Genomic DNA, 22,201 nt, shown 5'->3' with positions numbered 1-22,201 from the left:
ATTTCCCTTGCCCCCAGTTTGGAGGTATTTGCCCTTGGAGGGGCCATCAGGGAGCCAATTTTTTACTTCTTGGCGTCTTGTGTTACATAGTATCTGTCCATGAACAAAATTAATCAGCTTCATCTGGAAGCTTCAGGCACCTCACAGCCAAAAATGTCACATAGATCAATAGGTTGCTTCTTTATTGTCCCGTGTCATTATCTAAGAGGAATGTAAACATTATACACATCCTATTTATCAATCAGTGTTGAAGTGAATAATGCCTGCCCTGTAATTTCAGTCATTATAAGATGAAGGTGAATCCAGGTCTGCATAAGATGACCCTATCTATGGTTAAGGAAAATCAAAAGCACTACAAAAGTACTGTTTAGGAAGAAAACAGGGAGAGGATACAGCCAAGGAGACAGGTAACAAGATCTTTGTTTCTTAAGTTACATGAGTATAACTCACCTCAAGTCCATATGAATCCTTCTGTGTCGAGCCTGTCACAGTGCTATCATATAAAACGCTGAGTGACATAAGGGCATGCCTTGGGATCTGTAGGTTATCTGTTACACAGCATTTCTTTCTTCTCCAAGATATGGGGAAGTAGGGATTCAACAGCTCATCATATACCAGAAGAGCATCCTTAACTAAAGACGCAAGTCCCCAGCCTTCATGGTTTGCCTCCTGCGGGGCCGCCTTCCTTCAAGACCACCTGATAACAGACGGAGCGCCGGATCTGCTCAGCTCCAGCTGAGGTCCCCGTGGTTATATAACACTTGGAGCCGAGCAGGACAAGGTGTGAGGAAATTGGCAGCAACAAGAGTCTGTAACCTAAAGAAGGCTAGGAGGGGTATAGTTGGCAGCCAAGCAACTTGCAAGGACTCAAGCACTCTGATTGGGACAGCGAATTATGTAAAACAGGTGTGAAGGAACTTCTGGTTTCACCCCAACCTGTAAAGAGCCTAGGAGTTGTCACTCCTATCCTTACAGTAAGAAGAAACTGAATAAAGTGAAAATCAACAATTTTCTTGGAACTACCAAGAGAACTGATGTTGCAGGGGAGACCACAGCCATGGAATCTGGAGAGTCAGGTACATCCAGAGAGTCACAGCCAGATCTGCTCACCTGAAGCAGAATCTACTGGAGCCGTAAGCTGTAAGATCATTTGGCTGGCAATTCTGATGACTGCTAGTATGAGAGCGAGAAACTCTTGGGGGTTGCAGTCTTGTGGGGGCATACTTTCATGGGCTTTATTTCCAGTAAACTTAGCAGATTCTCTCAGTGAAGATCTTATAGAGAGTCCCCCATCCCCCACTGCCCACCTCCATCATGGCTCTGGGAGGGGAAAGAGGTGAGTAATCATGGAATATGACAGAGCCTTCTCCATAACGAAGCCCTGTTCTCCAAACCTTTATCCCAGCTAAGGGAAAGGAATTTCTCCCATTGCATTCCTTTTTAGACTTCTTATCTCAACCACAGGGTTGGGGTTGGGGGGAGATATAATCAACAGCAGTCAGAACCTCAAGGAAATCAGTAGGAAACTCTGTAGCTATGCTACTGGGAAAGCTGTACTACTGGAAATACACTTGAGAAGGTGACAGCCACAAGACATAGGACCCCCAAAAGATGGAGCTTTAATTGGAAAGTTATGGAGTGCTATCCCTCACCCATATCCTACCACTACACCACTAGATTCCAAAATAATAACACTGGATTATACCTGAAAGTTCTGCAAGATACAACCTCTCTCTGAGGAGGAGTATTTAGGGAAGCTCAAAGTCAGTAGGGTAGACAAAAACAGGGACACTAGAGGAATTTGAAGCCTCTGGCACTTACAGGTATAGCAAACATTTAACGTATCCCAATTCCTTGCTAGATTAACATAAATCATCACTCTAAAGGTCTGTGTATCTCCCTTCCTATTACCTGATACAGCATGTCTGGATTTCAACAAGAAGTTACAAGCATGCCAAAAAGCAATTAAAAAACAGCCTGGAAAAACAAAGCAGTCATCAGAACCAGACTGCAATACGACACAAATGCTGGGATTATCAGACAGAGAATTTAAAATAACTGATTAAAAGGATTAGAGGCTCTAATGGAAAAAGTAAACAACATGAAAGAATAGATGGGTAATATAAGCAGAGATGTGGAAACTCTAGAAATGAATCAAAAGGCAAGGGTATAAGTAAAAAGTACTGTAACAGAAGTGAAATAAAGTATGCTTTTAATGGGCTCTTCAGTAGACTTGACATGGCTGAGGAAAGGATTAGTGAGCTTGAAAATGAGTCAGTAGAAACTTCCTAAACTGAAATGCCAAAAGGAAAAAACATTAGAACATCAAAGAACTGAGGGACAATTGCAAAAAGTATAATATATGTATAATTAAAATACCAAAAGAAAGAGAATAGAACTGAAGAAATATTGAATCAGTAATGGCCAAGAACTTTCCAAAATTAAAGATAGATATCCAACCACAGATCCAGGAAGCTTATAAGATACCAAGCAGAATAAATACCAACACACATACACACACACACACACACACACACACACACACACACACACACACACCCCTAGGCATATCATATTCCAACTGAAGAAAACCAAAGACAAAGAGAAAATCTTAAACCAGAGGAGGAAAAACACCTTACTGGTAGAAGAACAAATATTAAAATTAAAGTAGATTTCTCATCAGAAACCATGCAAGCAAGAAGAAAGTAGAGTGAAATGTTTAGTGTTAAAAAAAAACAACTTAAAATTCCATATCCAGTGAAATTATCTTCCCAAAGTGAAGGAGAAACACTTTCTAAGATAACCAAAACCAAGGAAATTCATTGCCAGCAGACCTACTCTGCAAGAAATTCTTCGGCCAGAAGGAAAATTATATAGGTTAGAAACTTGAATCTACATAAAGAATGAAAGAGTGTCAGAGAAGGAATAAGTGAAGGTAAAATAAAAATATATTTTTTTTATTAATTCATCGAAAAGATAACTCTTTGCTTAAAATAATAATAGTAAAATGTGTTAGATGATTATAGCATATGGATCAGTGAAATGAATGACAGCAAAGTCATAAGGGATAGGAGGGAGGAATTGGTATACTCAAAACAGAAGACAAGGAAAAGGGAGAAAATTAAAAATAAAGAACAAATACAACACATGAAAAGAGTTACAAACATGGCCAATATAATCTAACTATATCAATAGTCATTTTAAATGTCGATGGTCTAAATACACCAATTAAAAGACAGACATTGTCCTAGTGGATAAAAAGCAAGACCAACTATATGGTTTTCTACAAGAAACCCACTTAAATATAAAGACTAAGATAGGTGAAAGTAAGGGGATGGACAAAGATATCAAAATACATGAGACAAACTGAGAGAACTGAAAGGAGACATTCACAAACCCATTATTATCCTGGAGACTCTGGTACCCTTCTGTCAGTAATTGATACATCAAGTGGAAAGAAAATCAATACGGATATTGATTACTTGAACAGCACCATCAGTCAACTACATCCAATTAACAAATCCACCCAACAACAGAATACACATTTTCCTCAACCTTACAAGAAACATTCACCAAGATAGACCACATTCTGGGCCATAAAATACATCTTAACAAATTTAAAAGAAGAGCAATCATACAAAGTATGTTTTACTTCCCAATGGAATTAGACTAGTAATAAAGAACAGAAAGATAGATGGAAAATCCCCCAAATGTTTGGAAATTGAAAACACACTATCAAATAACCCATAGTTTAAAGAAGTCTAAAGAGAAATTACAAAATGTTTTAAACTAAGTAGAATGAAAATATAACTTATCAAAATGTGTGGGTTTTAGTGAAAGCCGTGCGTAGAGGGAAATTTATACTATTAAATGCATATATTAGAAAAGAGGAAGGATCTAAAATCAATAATGTTTCCACCTTAGGAAACTAGAGAAAAAAGAGCAATTTAAGCCTAAAGCAAGCAGAAGAAAAGAAATAGTAAATATTAGAGATGAATAAAATAGAAAATAAGAAAACAGTAGAGAAAATCAACAAAATCAAAACTTGGTCCTTGGAAAAGATAAATAAAATTGATAAATTTCTAGCCTGACTAACCAAGAGAAAATGAAAGAAGATACAAGTTACCAATATCAAAACAGATGTAGAGATGATGTTCTCATTTGAGCCTAGGATATGTGTGGGTAGTTTTGGCCTTCTTGTAGGAGATTCCTCTCCCCTTAGAGGAGATCAGCAAAACAAACTGAGTAAATGACATTTCCAAACTTTTAAAAAACTTGTAAATGACACATAGAAAATTGGACAGGTGGGTGGACAGATGGATGGATAATGGGGCACACTGCTATAAACACATAAATAAGCCTTCAGATGGAGGCTACTTCCTGGGATTCACTGGCAGAGATATTCCAGCCACTCCCAGCTTTTCTAGGCTGCCTTGAGGGCTGAGAGAAACAGCGGTATCTCTACCAGCCTGGCTCTTTCCTTTGTACGCATATGAAAATTGTTTGTCTTGTAATGCTAATAGCATTCATACATCTGGTTCATCGGGTGAAACGTCAAAAGGCAGAAAGGAAACCCACAGTTCTAATAATTTATTTCCTCAATCCACCCACACCCACACCCCTTCCCCATTGCTCCAGAGGCCTGCTCCTCCCTACGTCTGGGACTTCTGGATAGGAGAGGGGAGACCTGCAGCTTAAAAGGAGAGTTGGCCAAAATCTGTCCACAGGAGGTCTGTCAGTGCTCGGCAGTGGGCAGCACCCAAGGCGTGTTGCTGGCTCTTCAGCTTTTCCAACTAAAGAGTAGGTTCTGACATTTTGTGCCACAGGACTTTCCATTAGCTCAATTATTGAACAGGGCAAACTGGGACATTAGCATCTTTAAGGCAGACACTTGTTAATAGCAAGATGTTGGTAACCGCTAGTACTTCTCACTCATTCAACATCTGGCATGCCAGTCATGGTCTAAGGCTTGCTCGTGGAGTCATTCACTCAGTACGCATTAGAGCACCTGAGATAGGATAGACTCTGGGCACAGAGTGATGAACAGGCAGACATGGCCCTGTCCTCCTGCAGCTTAGAGTCCAATGTATTTAAAAGAGGTTGGTGCGACAGACAAATTTCTGTGGACACAAGAAGTGTTGGCTTCTTCACAGAGAGATTAGGAAATGTCTAACACTTAGGAAATGTCTAACACTTGAAAAGAATTATCATGGGTGAATGCAAATTCAATTGGAAGAATTTGACTTTCGAGGATTAAGGATTCTAAATTTAAACTCTGTGGTTCATAAAATAAAGTTGATTTGTCGCCATATCTTTGAAAGTGGGCATTCCTGGTACTTATCCCACTGATTTGGGCCTTAAGAGTTAAACAGTTAACATGTAATCCCCAGAGGGAAGATATGACCACGTCTCAGTGAAAGGGATAGGAATATATTTGACGTGAAAGAAGCTTGAAGCTCACCATGTCCAGAGCCCAGCTTTTATTTTTCCAGTATGATTTCATGTACCTGAAATAAGAAGCAGATTATACTAGAAGCTGATGTTCTAGCCTCAGCTTGAAAAGCCTGGTCTTAACCAAAAAGCCTTTTATTCAGATTTACTTCGTTCACCATTCATACTCATCATGTATTGAGTATCTTCTTTATACCAGGCCTGTGCCGGGTGCTGGGAATCCAAAGATAAATACGACCTGGCGCCTGTCCTTGGGTGTCTAACAGATATAAGACTTAAGTATCAACATGAAATTACAATCCAATGTTGCCTATGCCCCAGTAAATTTAAATACCAGGAGAGCCTGGGAGACTTGAGAAAGCTGGTGGAGGAAATGATGTCTGAGCTGGCTTTTGAAAAGGAGAAATGAGGGGAAGACTTTCTAGGAGGAAACAATATGTGAAAAGGCACGTGGGGCCTTTTGACATGTAAAAGTGCATCCTCTGATTGAGAAACATTGAATTCAGAGTACAGGATTGGTGGGGACAGAGAGAAGAAAATGGGTTAGAGAACTATTGGCTGATCATGCTAAGATAGCTGGGGACCAGAACATTATAGCTGCTTATAGAAGGCAAGATCCTATCTTATTATTCACTATATGAATGACTGAGTTTGCCTTCTAAAATGTAAACTCAAACTCATAGATATACAGGTGAGCAACAATGCTTCATAGCTATGATATCTAGTTCTCTGGCTATATTTAGCACACACACATGCCAAGTTATATCCTACACCTTTAATCAAAATTCTTTGACCTCAAGATAACGTAGATAGATAGTGGAGAGCCAACATAATTAAAGTGAATGCCAGGAGAGATGGCCAAATGAGGCAAGTCACCCAAAGCAACGTAAGGAATGGCGGCCAACGCTATACACCGAAAATATGTTGTCTAAAACTCTACTCTCGTATTCAGTCAACCCATCATCTGACCCCTGGAAGATGGCAATCCCCAAACCAAGGCACCATCATGCCCTGAATTTCTCTGAGCACCCCCTGACCCCACATGCCTTGTCTCTAGTCCCAGGGCTAGAGGGTTGAATATGGGGTCAGAGACCATAGGATCAGTTCCTCCCGTATCCTCTAACCCCAGAACTCACTTATCCCAGGCCTTCCTCCACATGGTGAGGTGGGAGATGTGCATTAGTGGAACAGAGGATGGAAATAAGCTGCTCCTGGACATGATTTTCCACTGACTTAAATCCAGAGGGAATAAAAGACCTTAGGTAGTGAGTAGCAAAGCCCCAGAGCATCAGATGTCTAAGATGTTGTGGTGTGTGACAAGGAGCCCCTGAGGGGGACACTGCCCCAGATCCATGACTGCTTACTCCACCATCTCCTGGCACCTCTCTCCCTCACAGACAGTTTGGACAGGTGGCAGCTTCTGGAGTGTTAGCCTGAGAGGCCACCGCTCCCAGCTCCTCAGTCTGCTTGCTCAAAGTGCTGGAGAGCTGACCTCCACTGATGCCTCAATGACAGCCGGCCAGGGACGTCAGTAAAACTCATTATAAGCGATAGCAGCCTTCAACGCAGGCATGGGGGTCAGAGAAGTAATTCCTCCAACCCCTCCCAGGCAGCTTCGGTGAAATTAAAGTGGGGAATGATATTCTCACGAATTTCCTATTTCCTCCCTGTGTTTATCAGAAATCTAGGTCATGACAGCTCCGCTCATTCACATCTTCACTGCTAAATGCCTTAGAAGGGCAAAACCCAAAGTTTGAGGCCCCCTCCTTTTTCTTTCTGCTCCCTCCCTGCCCTGCAGAAGAGAAAGTGTCACCAAGGACAACCACGCTGACACTCTGGTCTCAAGTGACTTCAGCACCTAGTCAAGAGGCCACGTCTGGGCTCTGGTGATGCTCACACCTGCTGTCGTAAGCGAGGGGATGGATTAGCCATGCGCCTGCCCTAAGCAAAGTGGCAGTCATGGTCCAACGTCAGCCGGAAATCCATTGTCAGTTTCACCTTTTCCTGTTGACCTCTGAAGGTCACGTGGTGCTGCTGTAATGTACTGACTGGGTGTCCAAAAGCAAAGCCTGTCTTCTCCTTTCTCTCCAGTCTCTCAAGTATGAGTCAAAGACTTTTCCTAATGAATGACACTGAGATTAGTAAAGAAATCATCATCTATATCAGTGTTTCTCATCTAAGAACAGTCTTTATGAATTTATGAGATTAGAGCTTAACATTTTGTTGAAAAAATGTTTTCAGTTTTTTAAAAGAAAATAAGTCACCTGTGATCCTAGCACCTTAACATAATTATTTTCATTTCACAATTTGCTTCCAGTTTCCAACCACAGGAAGACATTGTTCATAATTGTGATTTGTATGTATATAGTGTTCATTTCTCTTGCTTTTTTTCACTTAAGATCAGATCTTCATAATTATACTGAATGCCTGACTGCATGTATTTCTCTGGGTTGCTAATTTGTGATTTTTTTGATGGTTTACCCAAGGAAGGGAGGACATTTATTTAGTTTCTCATATTATGTTCTTACAGGTAATGATATATACAGCTTTTGCTTCCTTTTGAATTTTCTTTAGGAATAACCCGGGAGTGGGACCCCTGGTTCTTGATATGGATTGCCTTACTTTTTTAAAAGGATGACACCAATTATGGTACCACTACTAGGGCCCATGACCATTTTCATTATAAACTAAAAGACCCAAAAGAGATGCCAAACTTATGGAAAAATTGTTTTTGTTTGTTTGTTTTGGCGAACTCTTTTTTAATATTATTGATCTTAACTGGGCAGGCTTGAATGGAATCCTAAGGAAGAAAAAAATGAAAAATACAGGAACTTCCCTGGTAGTGCAGGGGTTAAGAATCCGCCTGCCAAAGCAGGGGACACGGGTTCGATCCCTGGTCTGGGAAGATCCCACATGCCGCGGAGCAACTAAGCCCCTGCGCCACACTCCTGAGCCTACGCTCTAGAACCCACAAGCCACAACTACTGAGCCTGTGTGCCACAGCTACTGAAGCCCGCGTGCCTAGAGCCTGTGCTCCGCAACAAGAGAAGCCACTGCAATGAGAAGCCGCACACCGCAACAAAGAGTAGCCCCGGCTCGCCGCAGCTAGAGAAAGCCCACGCGCAGCAACGAAGACCCAACACAACCAAAAATAAATTTTTTAAAAAATGGAAAATGCAGAGGGGGGTAGTTTTGCAGAACAGATCCCATTCTATGACTCAGCATTCTTTCCTTCACTTGTTTCTATTTCTGGTAGGGCGAGGATGCCCTAAGAGTATGAGATACTGGTAGGTCTGGGCTCAGAACAAGAGCTGCTTTCCCTTAATGATGGGACAGCTAGAGGTGAGCCAGACACAGATTAAAATCCATGAGAGCCACAAATAGCCTGATGGTTTGCTGTGTCAGGAGAGGCATCCAGCTAATGCTGGGCCTTTGGAGTTCACTTGGAAGAGTTCTTTCTCATCTGAAATCTGAAGGCATTGACCTCATCTTTCTGCCTGCTGTCTTCTTTCTGGGGGTATTCTTGCCGTGACTTACTGGCCAAAGGCAAACCCTCTGACAGATGCTGAGGTAGAGAGTGATGTGGAGCGATCTACCTCCCCAAGAAGGAAGGCCTGTGGGTAGTTACTGAGAATGCAGCTCCCAGATCATAGCACAAGAGAAAGGGGCGGTCGCCAGTGGCGCCTAACAGACCCAGAGAAGGAAGGTTAGCACGTGTGTTACAGTGATGCAAAGCACCGATGTGCACTCATTTGGCCCTTCCCTCCAAATTAGGAGTTGTCAGGGTGTTGAGAGGTGCAATGACTCTCATCTTCCATAGGTTGTACCCCGCTGTCAGTCCAATAGAAAAATCATAGTATCCAATATTGCACAGTGCATACAATTTGAGAAGCATATATTAACATACATATTAGGCATGACGCTGAGTGTCTCAGCCAAGGTCATTCAGCTACCATGAAATGACAGTGTCACTTAGTCCTTGGTCCTGGGGGTCTGTCTCATAGTCTGTATTATGAATGAACCCAGACATTCGAACGAACACTCACCAATGAATGAACCCCAGCTATTCTGCCACTTGGGCCCACGCTCTCCTTTATACCCTGCAGCCACTATAGGATAAAACTAGGTTTTGTGTAGCCTTTGCTCTACAGTAGTTCAGAGGTCAAAGGGCAGACGTGTTACCTACAGATAATGAATTCATCCAGAAGCCTCATTACCTCCTACGCAGCTTCCATGTTTTAGCAAGTTCATACCCCTATGGACACCTGTCTGTTTGGAAATGATAGAAGATAGAGCAGCCCGTAATGCTGCTGATTGGGAAGGAGTTTACTGTTTTTCATGGTCTCCCCGGGAGGGAGATGCTGAAGATAGGAGAGTAGCACAGCTTTGGGGATATGTGGCCTTGGACAACTCACTTAACCTCTCTGAGCTCCTTTGCATAAAAGGGGAATGATAACATTTGCTCCATGCGCTGTCTTGAGAATTAAATGAGATGGTTCACGCAGACTCCCCCTGAACAGAGAGAAGGAAATGTGCTGTCAACCTTGAAAAACATGCTCCTTCCTCCCGTCAGCCTCACGGCTGCTCCTCTTGCCTGGACACACTGTAGGCACTATTCCATGTTCAATCTGCAGCCATTTGTGACTACAAAACAGATGTGTCAACTTTCCTCAGTGTGCTGTTTTCTCTAATCTCTCTTAGGAGGTGCTTGAACTTGCTTTCTCGATCTTGTATGACTCAAACTGCCAGCTGAACTTCATAGCTCCTGACAAGCATGAGGTAAGGGTCTCAGTGGGGTTAATTTATGAGAGAATGTCATATTTTCTCCAGAAAAACAAGCAGATAAAAAATATTGGGAAGAAAGGAATTTCATTTTTTTAAAATGTCTACCTGAGAAAAATCACGAGCAAAGGTACATCTTGTTGACTTGGAATAGAACAGGAACCTCTCGAAAAACTGCAAGTGGTAACAGATTCAACTTCTTCTTAGCTTGATCAAGAGTTTATGGTAAGGACTTCCCTGGCAGTCCAGTGGTGAAGACTCCGCGCTTCCACTGCAGTGGGCGTGGGTTCGATCCCTGGTTGGGGAACTAAGATCCCACATGCCACATGGCGTGGCCAAAAAATAAATAAATAAACGAAAACTTAAAAAATAAAAATAAAGAGGTTATGGTAAAGAAGAAGAATGTACACATGCTTCATACTCAGTAAGGGCATAATTGTTAACCCAGAGGAAGTATCAGCCCTGGCTTATAGCTTTGGTTTTCCTTGAATATTTAGCTTTGGGCCAGAATTTTCCCATGATAAACTTATTTCTATTCTTTAAAACATTTGATGGAGTAGGTTTTTTACCATGTTTCTGTAAGTTATTTTAAGAGGTTTAGGGCTGTCTCTGCTGTTGGAATTTTATTTTTGAGATGCTTTTATTCCTTTTGACATCTTGTTATATGTATAATTTGTTTCTCTTCTTGAATCATGCTGTCAGCTATATTTAAAATATTTAGCATAAATCCAGGAAAATGCATTTGTAAGATGAAGTAGCAGCTCTGGTTGATTTAACTTTTTCTCTTGTAAACTAGAACCCAACATCATGCTTGAAACTCTTATTTTTAGATGATACCATTCAAATTTTTGTTGTGCATGTGGTTACATAAAAAGCTTTTAGAAAGGAAGGAACATTTTAATAGAATTTGAATTTTGTTCCCCATTTCCCCTGGGAGACTTAGCTCATTTAGAAGTTATTCTGTATTTGGTTTTCACTGGTTTGAAGCTTTTGAATAAAATTGTACATCCCAAAGAGAGAAGAAAGATTATATGCAAATCCTGCATTTAGAGCGGCACTTAAATATAATTCTGTGTTACTTGACATTTCGTTCACAGAAGGGGATGACTTTGTCTTCATCTTCCTGAAAATACACACTGTGTCCTACCATTTCTCTTTTTAAATAAAATTGTGGTTGTACACAGGCCACCGTATTCAAGATATATACGGATGTATAGGAAACTACTTCAAATGGTAGAACTGTGGATGCTATTTAAATCTATACAACGCTGTTTTCCCCAGTATACATTAATTCCAGATAAGGATAAATGTTCTGGGACTGCCAAATTTTTATTCATATCTGCCATTTTTTACCGATGTAGTGAGGAGAAAAATGCCATACACTTGTGTAAATTAAAAGTATTCTTCAGACCACTTCCGTATCTACTACCTCATTTTATTTGCATAATTGCTCCATAAAATGGAAAGTTCTGTCACAGATATCCTTGTTTATTAAAGGGGGAGAGAGAGGCCTCCCAAAATTGAATAACTCGACAATAGTACTGGTAATAGTAATTATAACCGGAATACTCTGCACCAGGGACCATTCAATGCTTTATGTGCTTCACCTCTCTTAATCCTCATTCTGTAACTCTTAAGGAACAAACTAACATTATTCCCATTTTATAAAAAAGGGAAATGAGGCACAGAGAGGTTAAGAAACTTGTCCAAGATGAAACAAGCAGTAAGTGATAGAGCTTGGATTTAAACCATGGAGGTCTTGTTCCAGAAACACTTTCTCTTTGACCCTTGCACTGTGTAGCTTGGAAGGAGGAAAGCAGGACCTGGACCCATGACTTCCTGCCAGTGCCCATCCCCAGCTTCAGCAATTATCAGCTCATGGCCAATAAGGTTTCACCTATACCCTCACTCACACCCAGCTGCCACAACACCCCAGATTATTTTCGAAGCTCATCCAGATATCATATCGTTTTATTTGTAAATATTCCCATGTGCATCTCTAAATAATAAAGAGTCCACTTGGAAACATAACTATCAATCCATGATGACACCCAATTTTATAACGTTTTAATACCACGATTTGCAGTCAGGTTTCAGATTTCTCCAACTGTCTCATTTCTGGTTTTCTTTTTTTCTTTTATACTTTGTTCAGATCAGAATCCAAACAAGATCCATACATAACAATTGGTTCACGTGTTTCTTCAGTTTCCTTGAATCTATAGGTTCCTCTCTCCTTCTCTCGTGAACATGTGCATGTGTTTTATTTCCTTGCAATTTATTCATTGAAAAAACCAGCTCATCTGTTTGGTAGCATAGTCAATAATCTAGATTTTGCTGATTTTAATTCTGTGTATTAGTTTCCTTGGCTACCACAAATTTAGTGGCTTAAAGCAACATAAATGTATTATCTTACAATTCTGGAGATCAGAAGTCGGATGCAGGTCTTTCTGGGCTAAATTCAAGGTATCGACAGAGCTGCACTCCTTTCTGGACTAGGGGATAATCCATTTCCTCACTCCTTCCTCACCTCCATCCGTCTCAGTAACGGCGGGTTGAGTCCTCACACCGCATCATTCTGACCGCCTCTTCCATACTCAAATCTCCCTCTCTCTCACTCCTGCTCCGTTTCCCCCTTCCACTTTTAAGGACCTTTGTGATTACATTGGGCCCACCTAGATAATCCCAGATAAAAATCCCTGTTTTAAGATCAGATGGTTAGCAGTCTTAATTCCCTTCACCATGTAACCTAACATACTCACGGGTTCCAGGGATTAGGACATGGTCTTATTTCAAAGGAGGGTACTGTTCTGCCTACCATAACCTGCTCTATCATTTCACGTGTTTATCTGCATCCTGTATGTCCTATTAAGTGATAGTTAGGCGATTCAGGCTCTGCTTTAAGCAGCAGTAGTGTTGTATTCTTCCGTGATGTCTGGTTGTCTCTCTTTTGGAAATGTTTGCAACCATTGATGATTATCGCCCAGATCCTTGGATCTATTAGACTTTGGAAAAGGTTGATATTCCAATTCTATTGTAGTTACATAAAGAGAAACTGGCCTCATCAACTCTTTGGTTACCCTGAGGTTAAACAGTGTACATATGATAGGCAGGATAATGCTTGATTCTCTTGACCAGTTTTCAGAATCATGAGCATCTTCAAAGGAGGCCAGTGAAGGATGTTTGGTGTTTGGGTATCATTATGAAGTTATGGATTTAACGTATTTGTATATCAATAGGTTGCCGTTATTGTCATTATCAGTGTCCAAATTATCTAGAGAAAGAAGGAACACCTTCTGGTTAGCTTCTGAGTTCTATTGACAGATGTCTTTGGCAGCTTTCAGGCATTCTGGCATGACAAGATATTCCAGGTTCATCTTGTACATTTCCTACCTTTTCTCTGTGGAGCTTTGGCTCCTTTTGGTATTTAGCGACCAGAATCTGGACATTAGGTGTGCCTGTCACTACTGCGTTGGTCATTATTTTCAGGTTTTTTGTAGACAGAGCTTGGAGTTATGTTTTTTTAAAGATAAAATACACTGTAAGTTCATATTGATACTTCCAACTCAGATTCAGTACTACAGAGTTCTTATTTATTGGTTGATGTATTTTTTAATAAAATTTTCTGTACTTGCTGCTTCTGAAAAGAAAAGCACCACAGAAGTGTTCCCGTGGGTTAAATTAATCTGTACTAGGAAGCTAGCCAGGACTGGGAAAGCTGTGCACAAAAAGCAGTAATCCCCAGCACGTAGGGATTTATAGTGAAACAGTGTCAGAGCTGAAAGGGGCCTTAAAGAGCATGGGGTTCAGTGGTGCCCATATCTGGAGGGACATCAGAATTAGCTAGAAGCTTTTCCAAATAAAATTTCCTGACCCAAGATCCATAAGATCAGGATCTGCAGGGTAGGACCTGGGTATCTATTTTTATTAAAGTTATTTATGAGGAAACGAATGTTTCGATGTGTTTGGAATCTATCTAAGGTGTTCATGAGGACACTAATACTTCCAGAAATCCTTTAGCACTCAACTGATGTTTAGAGAGGTTAAAGGCTTTGGCTGAGATCCCACAGCCAAGGCAGAACCAAAGCTCTACAGTTCAGGGCCGTGCTACTCAGACACGGGCCTCGTGAAACACCCATGGTACACCTCCTTGGCTTAAAAAGTGGTGCCACCAGTGTGCGTCGTGGTAGATGTCTGTCACCTCACTGTGACTTGAGATCTGTGTAGTGCTTGCCATCTTGTAGCACTTTTATGTTGAGATCTGCTATCGTATTTTGGAACATAGCCCAGGTAACCACAGTGCAAAGGACAAGCTAAGTAGGATCTGGAATTGCAGCTTGACCCAGTAAGGGCAAGAGAGGGGGGAATCTAGAGGATGTTCTAGAAGGAAGACCAGTCCCACAGGAAAAGCAGGGAAATTGCTCTCAAAGAGGTCCTATATAGGACTAGGACATCCTAAAAGGTGAGCAAGCAGAGCATCCAGAATGCAGGCATGTTTCTGAGATGCGGGCAGCAGGGGCCAGTTCTTCCACCAGGTATCATGGCTCTAATACCAGGGCAGGGCAGGGTTTCAGCCTCTGGAGGGAAACTGACAAAAGCAAGGCAGGTCCTCAGATAAACGGAGCACAGTTCCTAGTCTACTGGAGAGGCAAAGGACACGATTAATTTTAATGAGAGGGGAAGAACCAAACTCCTGGTTGGGTACTATGGAGTGCTTTCCAAAACAGGGGATGTGCCCAGGGACCAGGCTCCAGAGACCTGGAGGAGAAAATCCTTGGAACCTGGAGACCCAGGCAGAAGGGGTCCCTAGACCGGCAGCCGAGCCACCTTCCGTTAAGATCACCCAATAATTTTAGCCACTTTGCCCACCAGACATCGGGCAGCAGTCAGATATTTCCTAGACCTTTTGCTAAGAAATGCAAAGGTGGGACTACCATTGGGCTGTCATTGTGGGTGCTGGGAATCAGACAGGATAGGCAGAGATGAGCTATTAGACCGGGAACCATACTTGGAATGAGGAAAGAAGCAAGCTTTACCTGATGATGTTGAGTCCAGGAGTGTTGGGATATATTCTACCAATACCTTAAACTCATTGACTCACTGGTGGGATGTTAGAGATATTATGTTGCACAGGCACGAAAACCCAGACCCTCCTGCTGCGCCACAGGGAGGCATCATGGGTACAGAAGAGTGCAGGCACTGGAAGCAGATTGCGTAAGTTCAAATCCCACCCACTCCACGTACTACCAAATGACTTAATTTCTCACCACCTCAGTTCCCTCATCTGTAAAACAGAGATGCTACCAGACGTGTCAGCTTTATAGACATGCTTTGCATGTTAAATGATGATGTAGGCAAAGCACTTAGCACAGAGCCTAGACCATCCTGAGTGATCAGTAAGTGTTAGCTATTGTTTCTCCTCTTGTTATTGTCATCAGTAGTTCTCATTGTCACCTCCCTTCCCACCAGTACTGTATCTGGACAGATGGGCTGAATGCGCTGCTGGGGAAAGATATGATGAGTGACCTGACGAGGAATGACTTGGACACGCTGCTCAGCATGGAAATCAAGCTCCGCCTCCTGGACCTGGAAAACATTCAGATCCCCGACGCACCTCCACCCATCCCCAAGGAGCCCAGCAACTATGACTTTGTCTATGACTGTAACTGAAGCGCTCGGGGTCCAGAAGCTCCCCCCTCCAAAACTGGAAGAGCTAGCTAACAGGAGAGAAGAATGAAAACGCTCCCATGCCTTGGAATCCGCTGTGGTAGAGGAAAGCTGTGGTCCACATTTCCTTTGGCCCCAACGCCTCTAGCCCCGGCGTCTTCCTGCCCCTCCCTGGCGTCCTGCTCACCGCCCTGATTCCATTTCTAGACTCCGATGCTTTAGGTCACCTCCCGTTGCTGCAGCCTAAGGTGGGAGAAAAGCAAAACCCACCGCCAGTAAGAGAGCCAGAGGGCCCTCCATCTTCATCCCAGCAGGCAAGCCCACCCCTCCTGGAGGCTGAAAGCCAGCAGCACCAGACCGCCCCCAAACCTACAGCCAGACCCAGGGGTGTGCCCGAGGCCTGTGTCTGGAAGAAACAGTCTAGCTACTTGAGAGGACCAAACACCTCCTCGTTCCCCTGCTCTCTAGAGTCCGCTCACACCACCAGTTCCATGTGAATTGAAATCTGCTTCCAAACCCCCTCCCTCCCACATCCCGGCCTTTGCCTGCCCTGTTCCTCTCTGGTCCCAAGAGCAACAGCAGAAGCTTCTTCCTAGTTCTTCCCAGGGCTGGGTCTCCACAGTCCGTGGTTCCCATGGCCACTTCACGTCTGCCCTGTGACTGCGACCACCCTTCCTGCCTCCCAGCTAGTCTTGGCTTTCCTCTCCCTGCCCCAGCCCAGACCTGCCCTCTTCATTGCCACACACCCTTCCAGCGCCTTAGCTGAAAGCACAAATGGTGAAACCAGTCCCCTTGCTCCATCTCTAATGTGCTAAATCTAAAAGCCCCGATGAGAGGCAGTTGCTTATCGAAGGGTTTGGTGGTCCTTCTCCTGGTGGTTCTGCTGAGCACAGGTTTCCACAGGATGGTCAAGTATCCAAGTTTACATCGTTGTAATTATTACAGGTATTGACAGTTTGCAAGGGTTCAGGGTTGTTGGTTTGGGGGGGGATGGGTTATGTTTTTTTGGTTATTTTTTTTCTTTGCTTTGTTTTTGTACAAAAGAGTCTAACATTTTTTGCCAAACAGATATATATTTAATGAAAAGAAAAGATACATAAAGGTGTGTACTTTCCAGGGTTTTTTTTTTTTTTTTAATTATTTGAATCCTAAACCTCTTCCTGAGAATAACATTCCCCTAAACATGCTGTGGAATAAAATTAATTGTGATGAGTTGTGGGGCCGGTGTTTTGATTTGGTCATTTAGGTTCTTGCTGCCCAGGCATGAGCATCATCTGTGAGCTTGTCAGAAATGCAGAATCTTAAACCTCACCCCAGCCCTGCAGGATCAGGTGATGCACGTGCATATTAAAGTTTGAAAAGCACTGGCCTAGGGGACTCCTGACCATTGCTGTGTCACCATAGGCTCTGCATATCAGTAAAGAATGATCCTTCTAAGAAGACCACCTCAAGTCATCTAAAAAAATCAGACCCACTGCATAATAATACGATCTATTCATTTTACACTGTTGCCTCCTGACGGTGACTTTCTCTTTTATTTTTTCTTCCTTACCATTATATAATTTATGGAACTGAGCAAATGAAACACATCACACTTTGAAGGAGTACAGTGAGCAAAGGAAAAGAATGCAGACCCAGAGACCAGAAATCAGTCAAGCCAGAACTAAATGAATCTAACTATGAATTAATGAAGTATGGGTAAGAGCCCAGCAAAGGATTTTTCTGAGGTTAGTTCCATTGGAGGCATATCTGGATCATGAACTCCAAGGGCTAGAAGGGGTATCAGAAAGGTCCCAGTGATGCAGAATTTATAGCACAAGCCACTCTCGACTCTCAATAGAAGTGTTAGATGCCTCCAGGTCACTGCCGTTCTTTTGTTACCCAGATGTGCAATTACAAATTGTCCTGGGTTGAGATGATATTACAGGAAAAAAAAGGGAAAAAAAGACCTCCTTTATAACCCACAGTAATTCCCAAGCGATTATGCTTTACATCAGTGCACTCACCCCTGAGTGTCAAGTTGATACTTCCTTTACATTAAGCTTTGGTGATATTAACATGTATGTCCTTCATGTCAGGAGCGCTTGTTCATCCACCCATCAAGGACTGGTGAGGTCCTGAGAGTGTGACATCATTCTTTCATTTTGTGGTAAATGGTGCAGGGTTGCCGTCCACATTTGCCCACCTCATCTTCTCAGCCTAGGCTGCCTAATGCAACTTTCCCTGCCAGTGGGCTTCCCACAGCCAGCTCAGCTCCCGTCGCCACAGGTTTCTAAGCTTGGACAAATCAGCCAAAGCCGAGGGAGCACTGGAGGAGGAGCCCAGTTTTGTCGTGAAGCCTAAGCTGCATCCTCCAATTCAGCTTTACCTGAAATAAAACTGATGGCTGAATTTTAATCCACTGATATTTTAATTCCTCTCGTTCTTATTCAGAACCTATAGGGGAAAGGGTAGTTAACTGGCACTCTCAAACACAAGTGACCGAGGGCAGGAAAATCTGATTATTATTGCAGAAGAAAAAGTGCAAGGCTGAATGTTCCTTGAGTCTATTTGCAAATCCCTTCTAAACCACCTTCCAACTAGCAACTCAAGCATTTCCTACCTACCTGCTTTTATAATGAACTGAGCAGTTGTACCATTGGCATACATGCCTTTTATCGATTTTGTCTTAGTTATGAAATCTTTAACTTAAACCTTTAACTTACTGTAAACCTTTAGCTTAAAGGAAATAAAATATTCCTGTGATAATCAAAAACATGCTTAGAGCTAGACACTAGGAATGCAACAAGAATAAAATTTGTGAAATCGGGAAGGTTCTAATCAAATAATTTAGTCGAATATAAAACCAGATAATTGCAACACAGTGTGGAAATGATACTATATAACTGTGTACAACATAGAGTAGTAGAAAGGAGGTCATGCTCAACACGCTTGAAAGTGGGGTAAGGGAAACCAAGAGAGGAGTAGAAACTTGAATTAGGTCTTGAAAGAGAGAAGCTGTTTGCCACGCAAGAGATAAAACATTCCAAGTAGAGCAAAACATACAAACAGAGCCTGGAGGCAGGAAAACTGGTGACTATTCCAGAATCTGTAAAACATTCAGTGTGGCCAGTATGTAGGATGGATATGAGAGGGGAAGGGAGAGAAGACTGCAGAGGGTGTAAGAGGCACAAATCATGAAAATCCTGAGATGGTTGGCCAGGGATTTTACTTGAGGGCAAAAGAGTGTAGTCAGAGGAGTGATGTTGTCAGATTTGCCATTCAGAAATATCACAAAGACAAAATACCCATGTGGGGGAAAGATCAGTGTGGGAGAAATGGAAAGAAGAGATATTAGCAAGAAGGTCATTGACATAGTCCCAAGCAAGAACCATTTGAGCCAGACTTTGGTATAAACGATGGGAAAGGGGAGGAGAGTAAAGCCATTAAACAGCAGAGTTAGCTGCCTTTTTAGTGAAGGAGAGAGAAGAATGCCAATGACTCCTGAGTTTCTGGAATGGGTGAGTAAGCAGATAACAAGGCTGTCACCTAAAATCAGGAAGAGAGGAGAAATGGGAGATTTTAGAAATAAAAGTGAGGGGAGATCATGAGACAGCTTGTTGGACTTCTCCAATCAAAGAAATGGAAGCCAAACCTCATTCTAAAATGGAAATCTCATGACTTGAGAAACCTGTGGATGAGGGGCCTGGAAATTGTCATCGCTCAGTAAGTAAATCCCCTCCCATCCCTTTGGTCCCCCATCCATGCCCTCTCCTTCCCTCACGTCCTCTCCTTTCCTTGATGGTAACACAGTGGTTGAATGATCTTTAGTATAGTTCAACTATACGGCATGTTTCAACCAATTCAGCCTGTTTTATGAAAAAGGAAAATAATAAGCAAAGGAAAGGAAGAAAGGAGAAAAATTTAAATTTGAACATACTCTTGAAATAAATATTTGAGGTAACTTGCAATAAAACACAATTTAAAATAAACTTGGGGGGTGGGTGGGTGGGTGAAGGATATATGGTATAATTCTATATGAAAATATAGTTATACCCTATATTTTTCTTTTAATGGAATTACATTTTTTTCTGACAGTAAAATGAATGTTAAATGTTTTTAATCAGAACACACCCAAATGAAGGAAGGAAATAATTCTACCAGAAACATGATGTGTAGTTGATATACTTGAACATTAAATCTAAATCTGGGCTTCCCGGAAGCCAATGTAGATAAGGAAGCAAATTGGGGTATGTAGCTCTCATTTTTTAAATTAAATTTCTATCACCTCTGTATATATATAAGCAAATATATATAAGTATATATAAGCAAATATCCTTTCCCAGGCACCAAATCTCAGAGAGGACATGCTATTAAAAGCACATAACACCTTCAATAAACACTTCTTAGTAGGTGCTATTTGTCTGCCACTCTGTTTTGCTAATGAAAAGAGTTACCCCCCCCCCGAAGCCCCTTGAGGGATGGAAGCAAACAGGTACCAGAGAAGGGGCGTTCTGAATGCTAGAGTCAGTTTAGGGACAAAGTATAGAAGAATCAGAAGAGGAGTCTGGAAGTCGAGCAACCAAGGAAAGCTTGGCCAGAGAAAGAGGTTCAGGAATGCACCGGGTGGGTCCAGGGCTAGGAGAGGTGCTGGGTACAGACAAGCAGGATACAGGAACTGAATCCCCTTGCACTTTCATCAGGCACTCACTATGCGCCGTGCACAGGGCACAGGGATACAAAAGTAAACAAGTGACTCGGCCTTCTAGAGTCTCATAGCCTAGGACAGGAAAGACAGACAAATAAACGCAATCCAGAGCTAAAAGGATCTTAGTGTAGAGAACACTGAGCTAGCACACGGAGCAGGAAGTGACTTCTGCCTGGAGGGAAGTGAGGCCTGAGAGAGGGTTGGAAGGATGAGTAGGAAGCCACCAGGTGACAAGGGAAAGAAGGCCAGGCTCACTCTCTACTCATCCTTCAGGTCCCAGTATCATCATTGTTTTCCCTGGACATCAAAGTCAAGGTTGGCTCCGGCTCTGTGTTCCCAGAGCCCCTTTTACTTACGGTCATTGAGCTTTCACTGTCTTCCTCACTTGCTGGGAACCCTATGAGAGAGGGCATCTGGCTAGCTGTTCTCACCACTTTCATGCCCTACCCTGAGCCCAGTGCCAGGCACCTAACTGCACTCCGTCAACTCTTTCTAAGAGAATTGATCAAGGGCTTTTCTGGAAGGGGTAACAGCATGAGGCAATAGAAAGAGGAAATGGGTTATGGCTGGAACAGACATGAGTGTGGGAGAGAGAAAAGTAGGAGATAATCTTGGAAAAGAGAGTGAGGACCTTGGAAAAGAGAGTGAGGACCTTGAATGGCAGACCAAGAAGTTGGAACTATCTTTTCTACGTGGCCGGGGCCACTGCCATAGATACTTAGGTGAAGGGAGTAACCTGATTTGCATTTTAAGATCACCACTTTCATACTGACAGCAGCACAAAAGGCAAGTTGAGGAAGAGTGCGTCCAGGGGCAGGGAGACCAGGCTAAACATGTTTCCAAGGTGCCTCACTCTTTTTTTTTTAATTTCTTTTCTTCTATTTATGTAAGTGCAATATCACTATTCGGCAAATGCAGCAGTTAACAACTTACTGGAAGAAGTGACTTGGCCAAAACAGAAGTGGTCAAACTAGGATTTGAATCCAGGTTCTCTGGTTCCAGCTTCTCCTTCTTAATTCCTTTTGCAAGCCATTTTATTTATTTATTTGTTTGTTTATTATTGAATTGCCATTGGCATACAATATTATATGTTTTCGGTGTACACCATAGTGATTTGATATTTTTTCTACATTAAGAAATGATCACAATAAGTCTAGTTGCCATCTGTCACAGAGTTATTACAATATATATATATATATTTGTGTGTGTGTGTGTGTGGTATGCGGGCCTCTCACTGTTGTGGCCTCTCCCATTGCGGAGCACAGGCTCCGGACGCGCAGGCTCAGCGGCCATGGCTCACGGGCCCAGCCGCTCCGCGGCATGTGGGATCTTCCCGGACGGGGGCACGAACCTGTGTCCCCTGCATTGGCAGGCGGACTCTCAACCACTGCGCCACCAGGGAAGCCCTACAATATTATTGACTCTGTTCCCTATGCTGTATATTACATCCTGTGACTTATTTATTTTACAGCTGCAAGTAAAGGTGCCTCACTTTTAAGAAGGCTGAGCTTATCAATCAATCAATCAGTCAATCAAATTACTAGGATCAAACTGAGTTCAGAAAAGAATATATGTGTGTGCTGTAAAAGAGGTGAAATGCTCATCACTGCAAAGACA

General features: G+C 42.4%; 1 protein-coding gene across 1 annotated transcript in view; it reads left to right on the top strand.

The window, feature by feature from the left end:
• The window catches only part of LOC114902002 (engulfment and cell motility protein 1-like), a 44,256-nt gene extending 27,143 nt beyond the window's left edge, over positions 1-17,113 (top strand). The window contains exons 5-6 of the mRNA XM_029234324.1: positions 10,153-10,230; positions 15,700-17,113. Of these exons, the coding sequence (XP_029090157.1) occupies positions 10,153-10,230; positions 15,700-15,900 (279 nt within the window). The 3' untranslated portion in view covers positions 15,901-17,113. The remainder of the gene's footprint in view (positions 1-10,152; positions 10,231-15,699) is intronic.
• The last annotated feature ends 5,088 nt before the right edge of the window (positions 17,114-22,201 follow it).

The sequence above is a fragment of the Monodon monoceros genome, unplaced genomic scaffold, assembly GCF_005190385.1.
Source record: "Monodon monoceros isolate NGI ecotype Baffin Bay Population unplaced genomic scaffold, NGI_Narwhal_1 Super_Scaffold_2, whole genome shotgun sequence".
NCBI classification, from domain to species: Eukaryota; Metazoa; Chordata; class Mammalia; order Artiodactyla; family Monodontidae; genus Monodon; species Monodon monoceros.
This window is presented reverse-complemented; position numbering and strand designations above follow the sequence as displayed.